General features: G+C 39.1%; 1 protein-coding gene across 2 annotated transcripts in view; it reads left to right on the forward strand.

The window, feature by feature from the left end:
- The window catches only part of LOC110454685 (tripartite motif-containing protein 3-like), a 52,770-nt gene extending 37,401 nt beyond the window's left edge, over nucleotides 1-15,369 (forward strand). For both annotated transcript variants that reach the window (XM_021504332.1, XM_021504333.1), the window contains 2 exons: nucleotides 8,955-9,173; nucleotides 10,005-15,369. In XM_021504332.1, coding sequence (XP_021360007.1) covers nucleotides 8,955-9,173; nucleotides 10,005-10,804 — 1,019 coding nt within the window. In that variant the 3' untranslated portion in view covers nucleotides 10,805-15,369. The remainder of the gene's footprint in view (nucleotides 1-8,954; nucleotides 9,174-10,004) is intronic.
- The last annotated feature ends 2,055 nt before the right edge of the window (nucleotides 15,370-17,424 follow it).

The following is a 17,424-nucleotide window of genomic DNA, read 5'->3' on the forward strand; positions in this document are numbered from 1 at the left end:
TAACTTCATATTTTTTTTTTTTTTTTTTTGTTATCTTTTTGTGTGTGTTTTACGATATGTACTTTAAAATACCAATTGATATTTTTCCTGCTTTTACAAATCTCTATCTGCTGTTATACTAATTCTCTGTTTTATCATAATATATTATATTATATTATATTTTATTATATTTTAATTTATATTTCTTAACTTTAAAGTCTTAACTTTAAAGTCTTAACTTTCAATTATCTTTTCAACCATGTATTTCCAAAAAGGTATGTGTACGTGTATATCTCTAACTGAATCCACTTTCTACGTTGTGGCTGAGATGTAATGCACCTTACTAATGACCAATGACGTCTGGTGTAGAGCAGAACGGTATATACAACTCTGAACTATTATCTTTTACCGATGCTCTAGAAGATTCCAAAAACTTCAGAACGTAAGTTCCAGAGATATACCAGCAACCCTAACTATACCACGGACTTAAAGTGATTAAACCTATAGAATTTATTACAGAAATATATTATATGTACATGTATAGCATGTTTATTTATTTTACTTTGATTTTAGCTCCTTACTTATTTGATATACTGACATGTTTACGTTAATGAACAGTTGTGGTTTCTACCGGATTGCACGTTGACTCGACAGTTCAGTTCGATTTTAACGTAGGAGTCATTATACTATGGAGCTTGGCTAATGTAAGTGACGCTAAGACAAATTAACAGTCAGTATACGAATGATACAAGTCAATATAAAAGTCAATATAACAGGTATCACTGCGCGGAGCTGAGACAATGTGACAGACAATATAGTATGGAGCTAGGAAAAGCATCGAACGCCAAGTTTTAAATTGATGATCTTCCCTTTTATTACTCTTATGTATACAAACTTGTCTCCCCTTTTATTACTCTTATGTATACAACTTGTCTGCCCTTATATTACTCTTATGTATACAACTTGTCCTCCCTTTTATTACTCTTATGTATACACCTTGTCTCCCCTTTTATTACTCTTATGTATACAAACTTGTCTCCCCTTTTATTACTCTGATGTATACAACTTGTCTGCCCTTTTATTACTCTTATGTATACAACTTGTCTGCCCTTATATTACTCTTATGTATACAACTTGTCTTCCCTTTTATTACTCTTATGTATACAACTTGTCTTCCCTTTTAATACTCTTATGAAGTTATGTATACAACTTGTCTCCCCTTTTATTACTCTTATGTATACAATTTGTCTCCCCTTTTATTACTCCTATGTATACAACTTCATACCCCTTCTGAATCGTAATTTTCAAGGATAATCTACCAATCTACCAGGTCTGTATCACCGTTTCTAAGGATAACTGTCCAACATACCCGGTCTGTATCACCGTTTGTAAGGATTACTGTCCATTATATCCGGTCTGTATCACCGTTTGTAAGGATTACTGTCCTTTATATCCGGTCTGTATCACCGTTTGTAAGGATTACTGTCCAACATACCCGGTCTGTATCGCCGTTTGTAAGGATTACTGTCCATTATATCCGGTCTGTATAACCGGTTGTAAGGATTACTGTCCAACATATCCGGTCTGTATAACCGTTTGTAAGGATAACTGTCCATTATACCCGGTCTGTATCACCGGTTGTAAGGATAACTGTCCAACATACCCGGTCGGTATCACCGTTTGTAAGGATTACTGTCCATTATACCCGGTCTGTATCACCGTTTGTAAGGATAACTGTCCAACATACCCGGTCTGTATCACCGTTTGTAAGGATTACTGTCCATTATACCCGGTCTGTATCACCGTTTGTAAGGATTACTGTCCAACATACCCGGTCTGTATCACCGTTTGTAAGGATAACTGTCCATTATACCCGGTCTGTATCACCGTTTGTAAGGATTACTGTCCATTATACCCGGTCTGTATCACCGTTTGTAAGGATTACTGTCCAACATACCCGGTCTGTATCACCGTTTGTAAGGATAACTGTCCATTATACCCGATCTGTATCACCGTTTGTAAGGATTACTGTCCATTATACCCGGTCGGTATCACCGTTTGTAAGGATTACTGTCCATTATACCCGGTCTGTATCACCGGTTGCAAGGATAACTGTCCATTATACCCGATCTGTATCACCGGTTGTAAGGATAACTGTCCAACATACCCGGTCTGTATCACCGTTTGTAAGGATAACTGTCCAACATACCCGGTCTGTATAACCAGTTGTAAGGATAACTGTCCAACATACCCGGTCTGTATCACCGTTTATAAGGATGCTTGTCCAATTTACCCGTTATGAGCCAGATATTCCATTATCATATTTGGTATATGCAGTAACCTTAATTTCGTTTCGGATATAACTGTTACTCAGTTTGTTTCGTCTTTATTATTTGTTCATAACATCCCGCAAATTAAGAGATGGTTTTTTTTTTTTTTTTTAGATGATTTATCAAAGTCATTGTCATGTTAAAAGACGGTCACTCGAAATTGTGATTATAATAATTGATTTTTTATGTTTGAAACACTGCAGGCTATTTTCATTGAAATCTATACCGAACTACATACTCTATATATATTGGAATGTGTGCATAATTCCTCATGCATACATACCTCCTATATGCGAGCGGCCGCGGTGGCCAAATGGTTAAGGCGTCCGACATTCTGCTACCGCTAGCAGCACTACACCACTCGCGGGTTCGAGACCTACGTTGGTCGGTGGTTTTTCTCCGGGAACTCCGGCTTTCCTTCACCACTAAAACCTGGCACCTCCTTAAAGACCATAGCTGTTAATAGGACGTAAAACACATTTTTCCTTTTTTAAATCTATGTGCGAAACACTGTCAAGCGAATACTTAAATCAGTAATTTGTTACTTCCCTGCAGGTAGGGCGTAAGAATTGTACCTGCATGATCGTAAGACGCGACTAAATTTGGAATCTTTTCATTTCTCTTCTTTCTAAACATCGTTCTTCTTCCTAATGACTCTCATGACAATGCCTGACTTTTGCCCTGCAATTAAACATTCGCCCCTGTGAGGAAGGCTTTTGGTTCTGTCCCCTGGCCGAAACATACCAGAGTATGTAAAAAAAGGTAGTTTCTACTTCTGCTTAATGTGACCGGATCGGTTGTCCTGCTTGGTGTCTTCGGCAGTATGTGTCAGTGAGGTAGCACTATAAAGTTGGCATCAGTTCCGCGCTATCACAAGGAGACTAACACGAACATATCGCATCCTCCCAAAACACACACGCATACACTACACGCATGCATCTTGCACACAGAGGAGGCCGTCTTTAAATGACCATAGCTGTTGTAGGACTTTAAACAATACAAAACCAACCTAAATCAAACCAGTAATTTGCAACACAGATTTAGTCACATGTAACCAGAGACTGTAGCAATCAAAATCTGGGATATAACACCATGACTGTATGTGTATGATAGACTATAGTATCACTATAGTTATTGTCGAAAGTCATTGATCAAAATTTGAATTAAGTTCGATCTGACGATTTTATGATTCTGTTAAATAAATATGAGCACGCGTTCTCTCAATTTTTTTTTGCATTTGTTTGTACAAAAAAAATATCAATAAAAACAATTAGCAAGATGATGTTAACTTGAGATTGATTCGTGACTGTCCAATGTCTACTTTCGCTTCATACACTGTAATTGTTCTGAACAAAATGGGATCACGAGTTTTGTCGTGAAAAGTGATCCCTCGTTATGTTGTTACAGTGGTTTCTTTTTATACTGTAGCAGTGGTCCCTCCTTATACTGTAACAGTGGTACCTCCTTATACTGTAACAGTGGTCCCTCCTTATAATGTAGCAGTGGTCCCTCCTTATACTGTAACAGTGGTCCCTCGTTATACTGTAACAGTGGTCCCTCGTTCCCTCGTTATACTGTTACAGTGGTCACTTATTATTCTGTAACAGTGGTCCCTCCTTATACTGTAACAGTAGTCCCCCGTTACACTGATGCAGTGGTCCCTCGTTATACTGTAACAGTGGTCCCTCGTTGTACTGTCGCAGTGGTCCCTCGTTGTACTGTTACATTTTCCCCTCTTTATACTGTTACAGTGGTCACTTATTATGGTGTAACAGTGGTCCCTCCTTATACTGTAACAGTGGGACCTCCTTATACTGTAACAGTGGTCCCTCGTTATAGTGTAATAGTGGTCCCTCGTTATCCTGTAACAGTGGTCCCTCGTTATACTGTTACAGTGGGCCCTTATTATGCTGTAACAGTGGTCCCTCCTTATACTGTAACAGTAGTCCCCCGTTACACTGATGCAGTGGTCCCTCGTTATACTGTAACAGTAGTCCCTCGATATACTGTTACAGTGGTCACTTATTATGCTGTAACAGTGGACCCTCCTTATACTGTAGCAGTGGTCCCTCCTGATATTGTAGCAGTGGTCCCTCGTAGTACTGTTACATTGTCCCCTCGTTATACTGTAACATCTGGCCCTCGTTATACTGTTACAATGGAACATCTTTATACTGTAACAGTAGTCACTCCTTATACTGTAACAGTGGTCCCTCGTTGTACTGTCGCAGTGGTCCCTCGTTGTACTGTTACATTTTCCCCTCTTTATACTGTTACAGTGGTCACTTATTATGCTCTAACAGTGGTCCCTCCTTATACTGTAACAGTAGTCCCCCGTTACACTGATGCAGTGGTCCCTCGTTATACTGTAACAGTAGTCCCTCGATATACTGTTACAGTGGTCACTTATTATGCTCTAACAGTGGTCCCTCCTTATACTGTAACAGTGGTCCCTCCTTATACTGTAACAGTAGTCCCCCGTTACACTGATGCAGTGGTCCCTCGTTATACTGTAACAGTGGTCCCTCGTTCCCTCGTTATACTGTTACAGTGGTCACTTATTATGCTCTAACAGTGGTCCCTCCTTATACTGTAACAGTAGTCCCCCGTTACACTGAACCAGTGGTCCCTCGTTATACTGTAACAGTAGTACCTCGTTATACTGTTACAGTGGTCACTTATTATGGTGTAACAGTGGTCCCTCCTTATACTGTAACAGTAGTCCCCCGTTACACTGAACCAGTGGTCCCTCGTTATACTGTAACAGTAGTCCCTCGATATACTGTTACAGTGGTCACTTATTATGCTGTAACAGTGGACCCTCCTTATACTGTAGCAGTGGTCCCTCCTGATATTGTAGCAGTGGTCCCTCGTAGTACTGTTACATTGTCCCCTCGTTATACTGTTACAGTGCTCACTTATTATGCTGTAACAGTGGTCCCTCGTTATACTGTAGCAGGGGTCCCTCCTTATACTGTAGCAGTGGTCCCTCCTGATATTGTAGCAGTGGTCCCTCGTAGTACTGTTACATTGTCCCCTCGTTATACTGTAACATCGGTCCCTCGTTATACTGTTACAATGGTACATCTTTATACTGTAACAGTAGTCCCTCCTTATACTGTAACAGTGGTCCCTCGTTGTACTGTAGCAGTGGTCCCTCGTTGTACTGTTACATTGTCCCCTCGTTATACTGTAACATCGGTCCCTCGTTATACTGTTACAATGGTACATCTTTATACTGAACCAGTGGTCCCTCGTTATACTGTAGCAGAGGTCCCTCCTTATACTGTAGCAGTGGTCCCTCCTGATATTGTAGCAGTGGTCCCTCGTAGTACTGTTACATTGTCCCCTCGTTATACTGTTACAGTGGTCACTTATTATGCTGTAACAGTGGTCCCTCGTTGTACTGTTACATTTTCCCCTCGTTATACTGTTTCAGTGGTCACTTATTATGCTGTAACGGAGGTCCCTCGTTATACTGTAGCAGTGGTCCCTTGTTATACTGTAACAGTGGCCCCTCGTTATACTGTTACAGTGGTTCCTCGTTTTACTGTAACAGTGGTTCCTCGTTATACTGTTACAGTTGTCACTTATTATGCTGTAACACTGGTCCCTCCTTATACTGTAACATTGGTCCCTCGTTATACTGTTACAGTGGTCACTTATTATGCTGTAACGGTGGTCCCTCGTTATACTGTAACAATGGTCCCTCGTTGTACTGTTACATTGGTCACTTATTATACTGTAACAAGGGTCCCTCCTTATACTGTAACAGTGGTCCCTCGTTGTACTGTTACATTGTCCCCTCGTTATACTGTACCATCGGTCCCTCGTTATACTGTTACAATGGTACATCTTTATACTGAACCAGTGGTCCCTCGTTATGCTGTAACAGCAGTCCCTTATTATGCTGTAACAGTGGTTCCTCGTTATACTGTAACAGTGGTTCCTCGTTTTACTGTAACAGTGGTTCCTCGTTATACTGTTACAGTGGTCCCTCGTTATACTGTTACAGTGGTCCCTTATTATGCTGTAACAGTGGTCCCTCGTTATACTGTAACAGTGGTCCCTCGTTATACTGTTACAGTGGTCCCTCGTTATAATGTTATAGTGGCCATCGTTATAATATAACAGTAGCCCCTCGTTATACTGTAACAGTGGTCCCTCGTTATACTGTAACAGTGGTCCCTCGTTGTACTGTTACATTGTCCCCTCGTTATACTGTAACAGTGGTCCCTCGTTATACTGTTACAGTGGTCCCTCGTTATAATGTAACAGTAGCCCTTCGTTATACTCTAACAGTGGCCCCTCGTTATACTGTAACAGTGGTCCCTCGTTATACTGTTACAGTGGTCCCTTATTATGCTGTTACAGCAGTCCCTTATTATGCTGTAACAGTGGTCCCTTGTTATACTGTAACAGTGGCCCCTCGTTATACTGTTACAGTGGTCCCTCGTTATAATGTAACAGTGGCCCTCGTTATAATGTAACAGTAGCCCCTCGTTATACTGTAACAGTGGTCCCTGGTTATACTGTAACAGTGGTCCCTCGTTATAGTGTAATAGTGGTCCCTCGTTATACTGTAACAGTGGTCCCTCGCTATACTGTAATATGATGTTTAGCTGTCCCTCGTGTTACAGTAATACTCTCTTTCTTCATACGAAATATGATCATGACAAGGAAATGATGATTTTGATTGATAAGCCTTAAAGCAGTCTGAGACGACGAGTACGACACCACACCTTCGGATGGCAGCCTCTGTATCGTTTGTCTTAATAAGACAAGGTGACGCAGGTATAGTCAACGATTTTATGGCAAATCGAAATTATGTTCCGCTGATTGCAACAAAAATAGATATGGATTGCTGTTTTACGAGCACTTCTATCATTGTACATGTAATTCTATGGGTTAACGTGTTGAAGGACGGTCTTTACAGAGATCGCTCGTCTAATACTGTTATGAATTATGGCCATACACGGGCTTACGTGTCCGGAGGTTTTAAATATAGCTGGAGGTTGTTTTTTTCTTGTCTGATCAGATATTTATTTTGTACATTTGTCTAGAAGATAAGCACATATAAAACAGAAAAGAAATATGTGAAATCGTTACAGATCGTTAATAAAGCTTTATTTCAGTGGCAGGGCTATTTATTCTCGGATTTCCTTTTCCGTTGAATCATAATTTCAGTTAGGGCTGAGCCAAAGTATCACAGATATAATAGGTATTAAAAAGCAAAACGTATTCAAAATTACATTTCCTTTTTACATGTTTACTTTAATTTTCATATTTGTTAAACACTGTTTATAATTTTCCTATGGAGGATCATTGCCTTCCTTACCTAGAATACAGGGCTTTGAACGTATTTTGTGCGAAAGCTGATGGATTGGCGTGTTTAGACGTAGTAACGTAGTGTAGGTGATAGCAGGTCGGGGTGACTGTGTATCCGGCCTAGTATAGGTCACAACTCTCACTAGGGGTCGACCATTACACACAAATATTACATGATTACTGCTGTATTTGTGGATTGTCCGGTCACTATTACCTGTGGAATATTCAGTTATGTAGTAAATTACCATAAACATTACAGGCCGAGATAACATTGATATGCAACTTCTATTTTACGACAGTTTTATGAATGAAAACATGTTGAATAAAACATTTTTTATCGAAATGAATAAAACAAAACCGAACTTTTACAGATCTATAAACGGTAGTCTATAGGTAACAGAACACTCTAGTCACGTGACAATCGACTGCATGCTAGTGATGGTTTATGCAAAGCTGGCATGCCTGTGTTTGGTTTCCAGTTTCGTAAATAATTGTCTATTGCCAAAAATAACAAAAACAAAAACAACAATTTCTCCGGAAATTAAGCAGGCATGTGGTCTTACACCACTGTTACCAAAAATGGGTCCGTGTGAAACGCCGTTTCCAGCGTAATTTGTTGATATTAAATATTGTAAATATGATTAAATAGTCCAAATATTCTTTCTCACGTATTCTGAAATGCGAAATATATGGTGAGGAATAATAATGTATTGTTTCGTCAATCATACTGACAAATTGTTGCATATTGTACCAGCTGACTTTGCATCACAGACGTATCATGACCTGAAATGTTACAACTTCCAGTTCACAGCTATCTCCATCCGTGACTGCTGCACTGGTTCACAGCCATCTCCATTAATTACTGTGTAGTTCATACCCGTCTCCATTAGTAACTGTGTGTAGTTCATACCTGTCTCCATTGATAACTGTCTGTAGTTCTTAACTGTCTTCATTAGTAACTGTGTAGTTCATACCCGTCTCCATTGGTAACTGTGTGAGGTCCATACCTGTCTCCATTTGTAACTGTCTGTAGTTCTTAACTGTCTTCATTAGTAACTGTACATATGTATAGTTTATTTCCGTCTCTATTGGTAACTGTTTGCAATTCACACCCGTCTCCATTGGTACCTGTCTCTAGCTCACACTCGTCTCCATTAACCATTGTAACTGTATATAATTTGTAGCCATTTTACCGTTAACTGCCACAGCCCACATCAATATCCAACATCGCTTGTTCGTAGTGTTCATCATGTCGCCAACGAGTGTTTTTATTTTTTATTTTAATTACATAAATGTTTTTTGTTGCTGTCTTTGTAGATACCTTAGTTGTCCCGACTCCATCAAAAACGGCTTCATGTTTGAGAGACAACCCCTTTGCCTCCCAGATGATGCATCTCCTCCGGGAAACAATTTCCTCCTATACGCAGGACCGGAAACTAGCCATGGAGAATCAGAAATTGATTCGCCGCATTGGCAAACGGGGCCGGGGCCGCTGCCAATTCAACAACCCTGGCGGCATATGCGTTACAAAATCAGGTAAACCCCTTAGATTCTCCTTTTTTTCAATTTTAATAACCATACAATATTTCGAATAATATACATTGCGACGCACTGTTTTAATAGTTCCTTCACCTTAACATTATTTGGTCTCATATAGAATTATCTAGAAATTCAGGATTATTGGTTTTTCACTTACTGTTTATTAAATATATTTAACGTAATAAGGGTATGATTTCGCATTAATTGAGAGGCTCATAAAAACTAGATGAATACAAAATAATTCCGTATATCGATACAAATATAAGTGCTTTAGAAATAGAACGTGTTAAAATCATTGAAATCATTGAGTTGAAACATTTATAGCAGTACATTTGTTCCTGATCTCAATAACAGGCGGAGTACCGGTGATGAGATTGTACAAGTCACGTGACTATCAGTATAACGAGATTACGGGGCGGGTAAACTGATCTGACGGAATTGTGTCTGCTGATGTGTCCAAGGGTCAAAGGGCAGGGATGGGGCTCAAAAGGAGGCTTCATGATAATATATTGAAATATTTGAAAAGAGAGGGAAAGAAAATAGCCAAAGGGGAATTGTGTACCGTCATACAAATGGAACCAAATCACAAGAAGCATAATATAAGCTCGTATGCAGTAAGATTACTGGATTGTGATAGTAGTCCATAATTAAAAACATCGATTTTCTATGACTACATGCGGTAATGTGATAAATGTTTATAATGGAAGTGAATCAGGAAGCCCCCTATGACCATCCAACATGGCTGTAGACTTGTTAATTCCGTCGTACCGGTAAGCTATAGGGTTATTGAAGGTGGTCTTATCCCCAGGGAAATGCTTTCTTTTACAGGCGATATCGTCATAGCTGATACTGACAATCACCGGATACAGGTTTTCACAAGTGAAGGAATCTTTAAATCAAATTTCGGGACCCGCGGATGCAAAGTGGACCAGATCAATTTTCCTATGTGTGTTGCCATGACAACAGACGGACATGTGGCCTTAACAGACAGTGTAAACGCATGCGTGAAGATATTTTCTCTCCAGGGTCAGCTAGTGCAGATGATTGGGGACAACGAGATTTTCGATATCCCGTATGGCCTTGATATTTCTAAGGATGGCGACCTCGCCGTTACAGACATCTGTAAACACTGTGTGACGGTATTCCGGAAGGATGGATCCGTCATTCACGGGTTTGGAGAGTACGGAAATGATCACTATGAGTTCGATTATCCGTATTTCGTGTGCTTCGACAAAGACAAACACATCATCGTATCTGATTCCGGGAACAGCTGCATCAAAATATTCTCGTTCGAAGGAAGAGGTTTAAGAACTTTTAAACAAAATGATTTTAAACTCATGAATGAAAGTTTTGTGTCATTACAGGGAATGTGTGTGGACGCGGATGGAAACATCCTTGTGATATGTAATTCGACTGTGTATCTGCTAGCGCGGAACGGGCGGTTATGGGAGGTCCTGACGTCAAAGGACGGGCTGACCAATCCTAGGTGTTTGGCGTTTGCAGCCCCCGGACGATTAGTCCTGACAAACTACGACACGGATAAAAAGCACGAGATTTGCATCTATAAATACCACTATGATGATTACAAGTCGGTCAACTCAGTGCAGTTCTATGCAATTAATGTTTGAAGAATATTTTTCTCATTGTGTTCTTACCATGGTTACGGGAGAGAGAGAGCCAGTGTGTTGGCGAATGTCTTCCAATGACGCGCGGTATCACTGGCCCCTATACCGGAAGTGCATGCTGGTAAAGTCATCCACGGGATATCAAAGGATCAATTTAAGTTATATGGACATAATCACAATGATGTTCTAAATAAACTGTACTGATCCTTGTTGTGTCAATTTGCATGAGTGTGCAACTTTGGTGCAAAGTTATATGTTTTGTATCTCACAATCTACTGCTAAAACAGTTTTTGCCATTTCATGTGCACAGAAGTGATGCTTTCATTGAAGCAGGTAGAACCAATGTTGCTTTTTAACTTTGTAATACGATGGACAAGCGCATCCATGACAGATTTACTTCCGGTATACGGCCCAGTGAAATTATCGCTGTTCGTTTTACCCCAATTTAAAAATGGACTCAATAACTCTACCGATCAGACAAGTCCACTTTTAATAATAGGGGGTTAGAATGGTTATGTCAATCAAACAAAAACACATTTGATACACTTGGACTTACGACACATGTGCACGCGCTTTTGAACGGGAGTGGTACGCCGTGGCTTACTATGCATTCAGTGATACAATGCATGTAGCTAGTAATTTGCATGTAGCTAGAAAGGTAGTCGAGGGCGTGAGTGTGCGAATGTTTGGTGAGCATTTCAATCGATAAGCTAAATATCTATCTGTTCATACTAAGATATTTCACCATAAATAAGATACAAAGTTACCATACCATTACAAGGTATTCTTTGAGCGGTCAATATTTCATTCAAACCACCATAAAACTCTAGTTGATAAGAACCCGTACCCTCCCCTTATTATTTACAATACATCGAACCCTTATTCTGATGAAACATAATAGACTCGTTCTGTTTCTTGCTAACTTTTTTATCATTCCTGATTATTTATTTAATATACAATATGCAATACTGTGTTACTTATTCCTAAAATTAAAAAACCCCAACGAAAATAGCCTATCTTAAAGAACAACGTTTGATATGAAATTCCTTCATAAACATTACGATTATTTATTTTTTCATTTAAAGTAACAAAAAATACTTTTTTAGAACAGCAATCTTTACATAATACTATCCCAATTATTTTACGGAACGAACGTTCATCTTCAAGGACACAATGGACAAAACACCCATCTACAAGGTCCATACTCATCTCTCCAAACAAACACACAATGGACCAGACATTCATTTTCAAGGTCCATATTCTACTCTCCAAAGAAACACACAATGGACCAGACATTCATCTTCAAGATCCATATTCTACTCTCCAAACAAACACACAATATACCAGACATTCATACTCATCTTTCCAAACAAACACATAATGGACCAGACATTCATCTACAAGGTCCATATTTTACTCTTCGACAAACACACAATGGACCAGGCATTCATCTACAAGGTCCATACTCTACTCTCCAAACAAACACACAATAAACCAGACATTCATCTACCAAGTCCCTATTCAACTCTCCAAACAAACAAACAATGAACCAGACATTCATCTACAAGGCCCATATTTTACTCTCCAAACAAACAGGCAATGGACCAGACATTCATCTTCAAGGTCCATAATCTTCTCTCCAAACAAACGCACAATGGACCAGACATTCATCTATAAAGTCCCTATTCAACTCTCCAAACAAACAAACAATGAACCAGACTTTCATCTACAAGGCCCATATTTTACTCTCCAAACAAACAGGCAATGGACCAGACATTCATCTTCAAGGTCCAAATTCTACTCTCCAAACAGACACAAAATGGACCAGACATGCATCTACCAAGTCCCTATTCAACTCTCCAAACAAACAAACAATGAACCAGACATTCATCTACAAGGCCCATATTTTACTCTCCAAACAAACAGGCAATGGACCAGACATTCATGTTCAAGGTCAATAATCTTCTCTCCAAACAAACGCACAATGTACCAGACATTCATCTACCAAGTCCCTATTCAACTCTCCAAACAAACAAACAACGAACCAGACATTCATCTACAAGGCCCATATTCTACTCTCCAAACAAACACACAATGGACCAGACATTCATCAAAAAGGCCCATATTCTACTCTCCAAACAAACACACAATGGACCAGACCTTCATCTACAAGGCCCATATTCTACTCTCCAAACAAACACACAATGGGCTAAACATTCTTCTACAATGTCCCTATGACAAACACGTGACTCTATTTAACATCACTTAACGTACATATTTAGTGGTTAATATCTAGCTGTTATCTATATATATCTCTAGTGCTATATCATGTTTTATCGAACTTCGAAATTGTCACCGTGCCTCGAAAATATTCTTTCGCCAATATAAATCACTTGATTAACACTTACAAATATGGACCGAATTGATGACAGATGATTTTAATTATAACTATATTTAATGAAATCTAGTAATGAAATAAAAAGAACACGTTTCAGTGCAATTCTAGTCTACAAAGGTTATCACACGAACGCGAAAGAGTAATTACTGAAGAAACAAAATGTGAGAATGTGAACCTATAGAATTACTCCATTCCACCACGCTGTTGTTTTGTCTTACGAATTGTCGGGGAATAAAAAAACCAGTTCTCAATGGCACAAACAATAACGTATGATAACTGTGCGAACGAAGGAAGTCGAAAAGTATCGATTGACGGGCTTTTTGTACTCCATGACGTCAATGTGTAGGCGTAAAAGGCTCTGCCAATCAGCATTGCTGTATCAACGTAGTGTTCGGTTTCAAATCAGATCAAGACAAGCAGCGTGGGCGAGACTTTATGGTAATAGGACTGTAGTGTTCTCCGATGAAACATTATCTATACCCTCTGTTTACAGTTATAACGAATGTTTGGATAAATTCAAAATTTTATCGTGAAATAATCCTCCAGAGATTTTGAGCGATAAAGTATTTGTTATCTATCTTTAATAACACTTTTGTACACCAGTAGTGGTAGGGAGTTTTGCCTTCGAAGCTTGTGTCATGTGTAACCTCGATCAATACAAGCGTTCGTTCTAAGCAAATGGAGAACCCGTAGTCACAATTTTCTATTTGTGATCGAAATGTATTTCCTTATCGATCGATCTATGCAATAAAGAAACACAGCATATGTCACATAAACAAATCCACAGATAAATAATAATGAACCATCCGATGAATTATTTACAAGCTTTATTAGTACACTGTTTCCAGTCGTCAGTCATGTGTGACAGGTCACAACAATGACACGGCTTATCCCTGACCAACCAACAGCACCTCAACTAGTACCTCTACAGTAACTAACGCCACCTCCTTCACTAGAACTACAATCTACCTCTGTCACAACAAACACCATCTCCATCATCAACAACCAATACAACTTCCGTCACCACAACAACCAACACTACTTCTGTCACCACAACAACCAACACTACTTCTGTCACCACAGCAACCAACACTACTTCTGTCACCACAGCAACCAACACTACTTCTGTCACCACAGCAACCAACACTACTTCTGTCACCACAGCAACTAACCCCACTTCTGTCACCACAGCAACCGACACCAATTTTGTCCCCACAGCAGCCAACCCACCTCCGTTACCACAATAACCAACACCATATCCTGTCCCCACAACCGCCACCGCCCCTTCTGGCATCATTGTTACAAACATCACCTGCATCCACCAATAAACTATTCCACTTCCGTCATCACAGTACAAAATATCTGTTACCACAGAAACAAGCAATGCATTTATAACTACAGAAACCAACACCACCTTTGTAACTACAGAAACCAACAACGCATTTGTAACTACAGAAACCAACACCACCTTTGTAACTACAGAAATCAACAATGCATTTATAACTACAGAAACCAACACCACCTTTGTAACTACAGAAATCAACAACGCATTTATAACTACAGAAACCACCACCTTTGTAACTACAGAAATCAACAACGCATTTGTAACTACAGAAACCAACACCACCTTTGTAACTACAGAAATCAACAACGCATTTATGACTACAGAAACCACCACCTTTGTAACTACAGAAATCATCAACGCATTTGTAACTACAGAAACAACACCACCTATGTAACTACAGAAATCAACAATGCATTTATAACTACAGAAACCAACACCCCCTTTGTAACTACAGAAATCAACAACGCATTTATAACTACAGAAACCACCACAGTTGTAACTACAGAAATCAACAACGCATTTGTAACTACAGAAACAACACCACCTATGTAACTACAGAAATCAACAATGCATTTATAACTACAGAAACCAACACCCCCTTTGTAACTACAGAAATCAACAACGCATTTGTAACTACAGAAACCAACACCACCTTTATAACTACAGAAACCAACAATACATTTGTACCTCCAGAAACCAACAATACATTTGTACCTAAAGAAACCAACAATACATTTGTACCTACAGAAACCACCAATACATTTGTACCTACAGAAACCAACAATACATATGTAACTTCAGAAACAAACACCACCTTTATAACTACAGAAACCAACAATACATTTGTATCTACTGAAACCAACACCACCTTTATAACTACAGAAACCAACAATACATTTGTACCTCCAGAAACCAACAATACATTTGTACCTACAGAAACCACCAATACATTTGTACCTACAGAAACCAACAATACATTTGTACCTCCAGAAACCAACAATACATTTGTACCTAAAGAAACCAACAATACATTTGTACCTACAGAAACCACCAATACATTTGTACCTACAGAAACCAACAATACATATGTAACTTCAGAAACAAACACCACCTTTATAACTACAGAAACCAACAATACATTTGTAACTACTGAAACCAACACCACCTTTATAACTACAGAAACCAACAATGCATTTGTACCTACAGAAACCAACAATACATTTATAACCACAGAAACCAACAATACATTTGTAACTACAGAAACCAACACCACCTCCCCACCAGAATCACCCACTCCACCTTCATCATCCAACAATACAGTTACTATAGCTATCCATATCGATTGCTAATCATCTGCAGTTAAGTTGTTTCATGTCTATACTCTAACAAACTGACAAATTTCTTATCCTAAATTATAAGTCTAAAGTCGATGTAAGGAAGGATATGTACACACGGAGTCTCGGTGAATTGCACTCACGCTAGAGCTAGCTTTGTAGACGATGAATTGTATTACGCGCTCAAGAGACGTACTGCTTGCAACGTATGCAGCTTATCATAGCATATGACGTCTTTTATTACGTGTGAGCGAGTGTGTGGTATTATGGTATTTTACAATAGTGTTTTGAAACTAGCAATAAAAGTGTGAAATGTGTGTAGCTTGTATGGGGATAAAAATACCCGTGTGATATAAGGCCTTCTGGAAGGCTTAAGTCATGAAAGTGATATATCGTCAATTTACGAAGTTCAAAGTATTCTTAGATGAATGACTGGACGATTCCCGGTTACCTACATTGCTCCGTGATCAAAAGGGTGTGCACTTTCAATGAAGCCTATACATATGTCAATATTCCTGGCAGTGGTACATATACGAAAAATATTAGTAATTTCGTATTTTCTTAGTAGCGCCGTAGAAGAAGTCCTATAAAATGGAAACTATTAAACGTCTTTCATGGACGACTCTACAACAGGTAAAATAAATAAATTCTGGTTACTCAAAGCTTTAATTCCTGATACCATTTATTTACTTTCATTCCTGTTTAACATATATGAACCAATTATAATCTGAAAGTGTTTGACCAAATACAGACACATCCATAATGATAACACTGCCAGGAATACCAACACAACGAATACAAGTAATCTTTCAAAATAAGACTCAAGAAATACCTTATTTTGTATATGTCATAACATGGTCCCTAGGGTAAAATAGGTCAAACTCAATATGGTGTATAATGTCTTAACTTGATATTTGAGTAGCAGAACATGCCGCATATTATTTGAGATTTTTTACAAATTTATTTTCTTGTATTTTTTTCATTTTTCAGGCAAGTAACTAAACAACTATCTTTCAAATGTAAAGAAATATAAACAATTTTCCCTTCCTGGATTGTTATATCTGCTAGGTGGTATTACGTCCTGTGTATCCTAGGAGGTAATATTATACATTCCCTACACAAATAACGGTAATCATCATGTCGCTTAGAGTTAATGTCGAACACAATTACAACGTACAAGTCTGAGAGCTCATTCAAACTCTTGGACAGGAAATTGAGTCTGTGGCAGGGGCTGCCTCCATTTCAGACGGTTGGGTCGCTGTCAGAGGGTTGGGTCGCTGTCAGGGGGTTGGGTCGCTGTCAGAGGAGTTCACTCTTACTAACGTGTCAGGGACTGAGTACAGGGACTGAGTATATGTCAGACGGTTGGGTCGATGTCAGAGGATGTGACTCTTACTAAAGGAATTGACTCCGTGTCAGGGACTGAGTATATGTCAGTGGGTCGAGTCTCTATCAGAGGAGTTGACTCTTATTAAAGGAATTGACTCCGTGTCAAGGACTGAGTACAGGGACTGAGTATATGTCAGAGGGTCGAGTCTCTATCAGA

This window comes from Mizuhopecten yessoensis, unplaced genomic scaffold, assembly GCF_002113885.1.
Source record: "Mizuhopecten yessoensis strain PY_sf001 unplaced genomic scaffold, ASM211388v2 scaffold8019, whole genome shotgun sequence".
Taxonomy (NCBI): domain Eukaryota; kingdom Metazoa; phylum Mollusca; class Bivalvia; order Pectinida; family Pectinidae; genus Mizuhopecten; species Mizuhopecten yessoensis.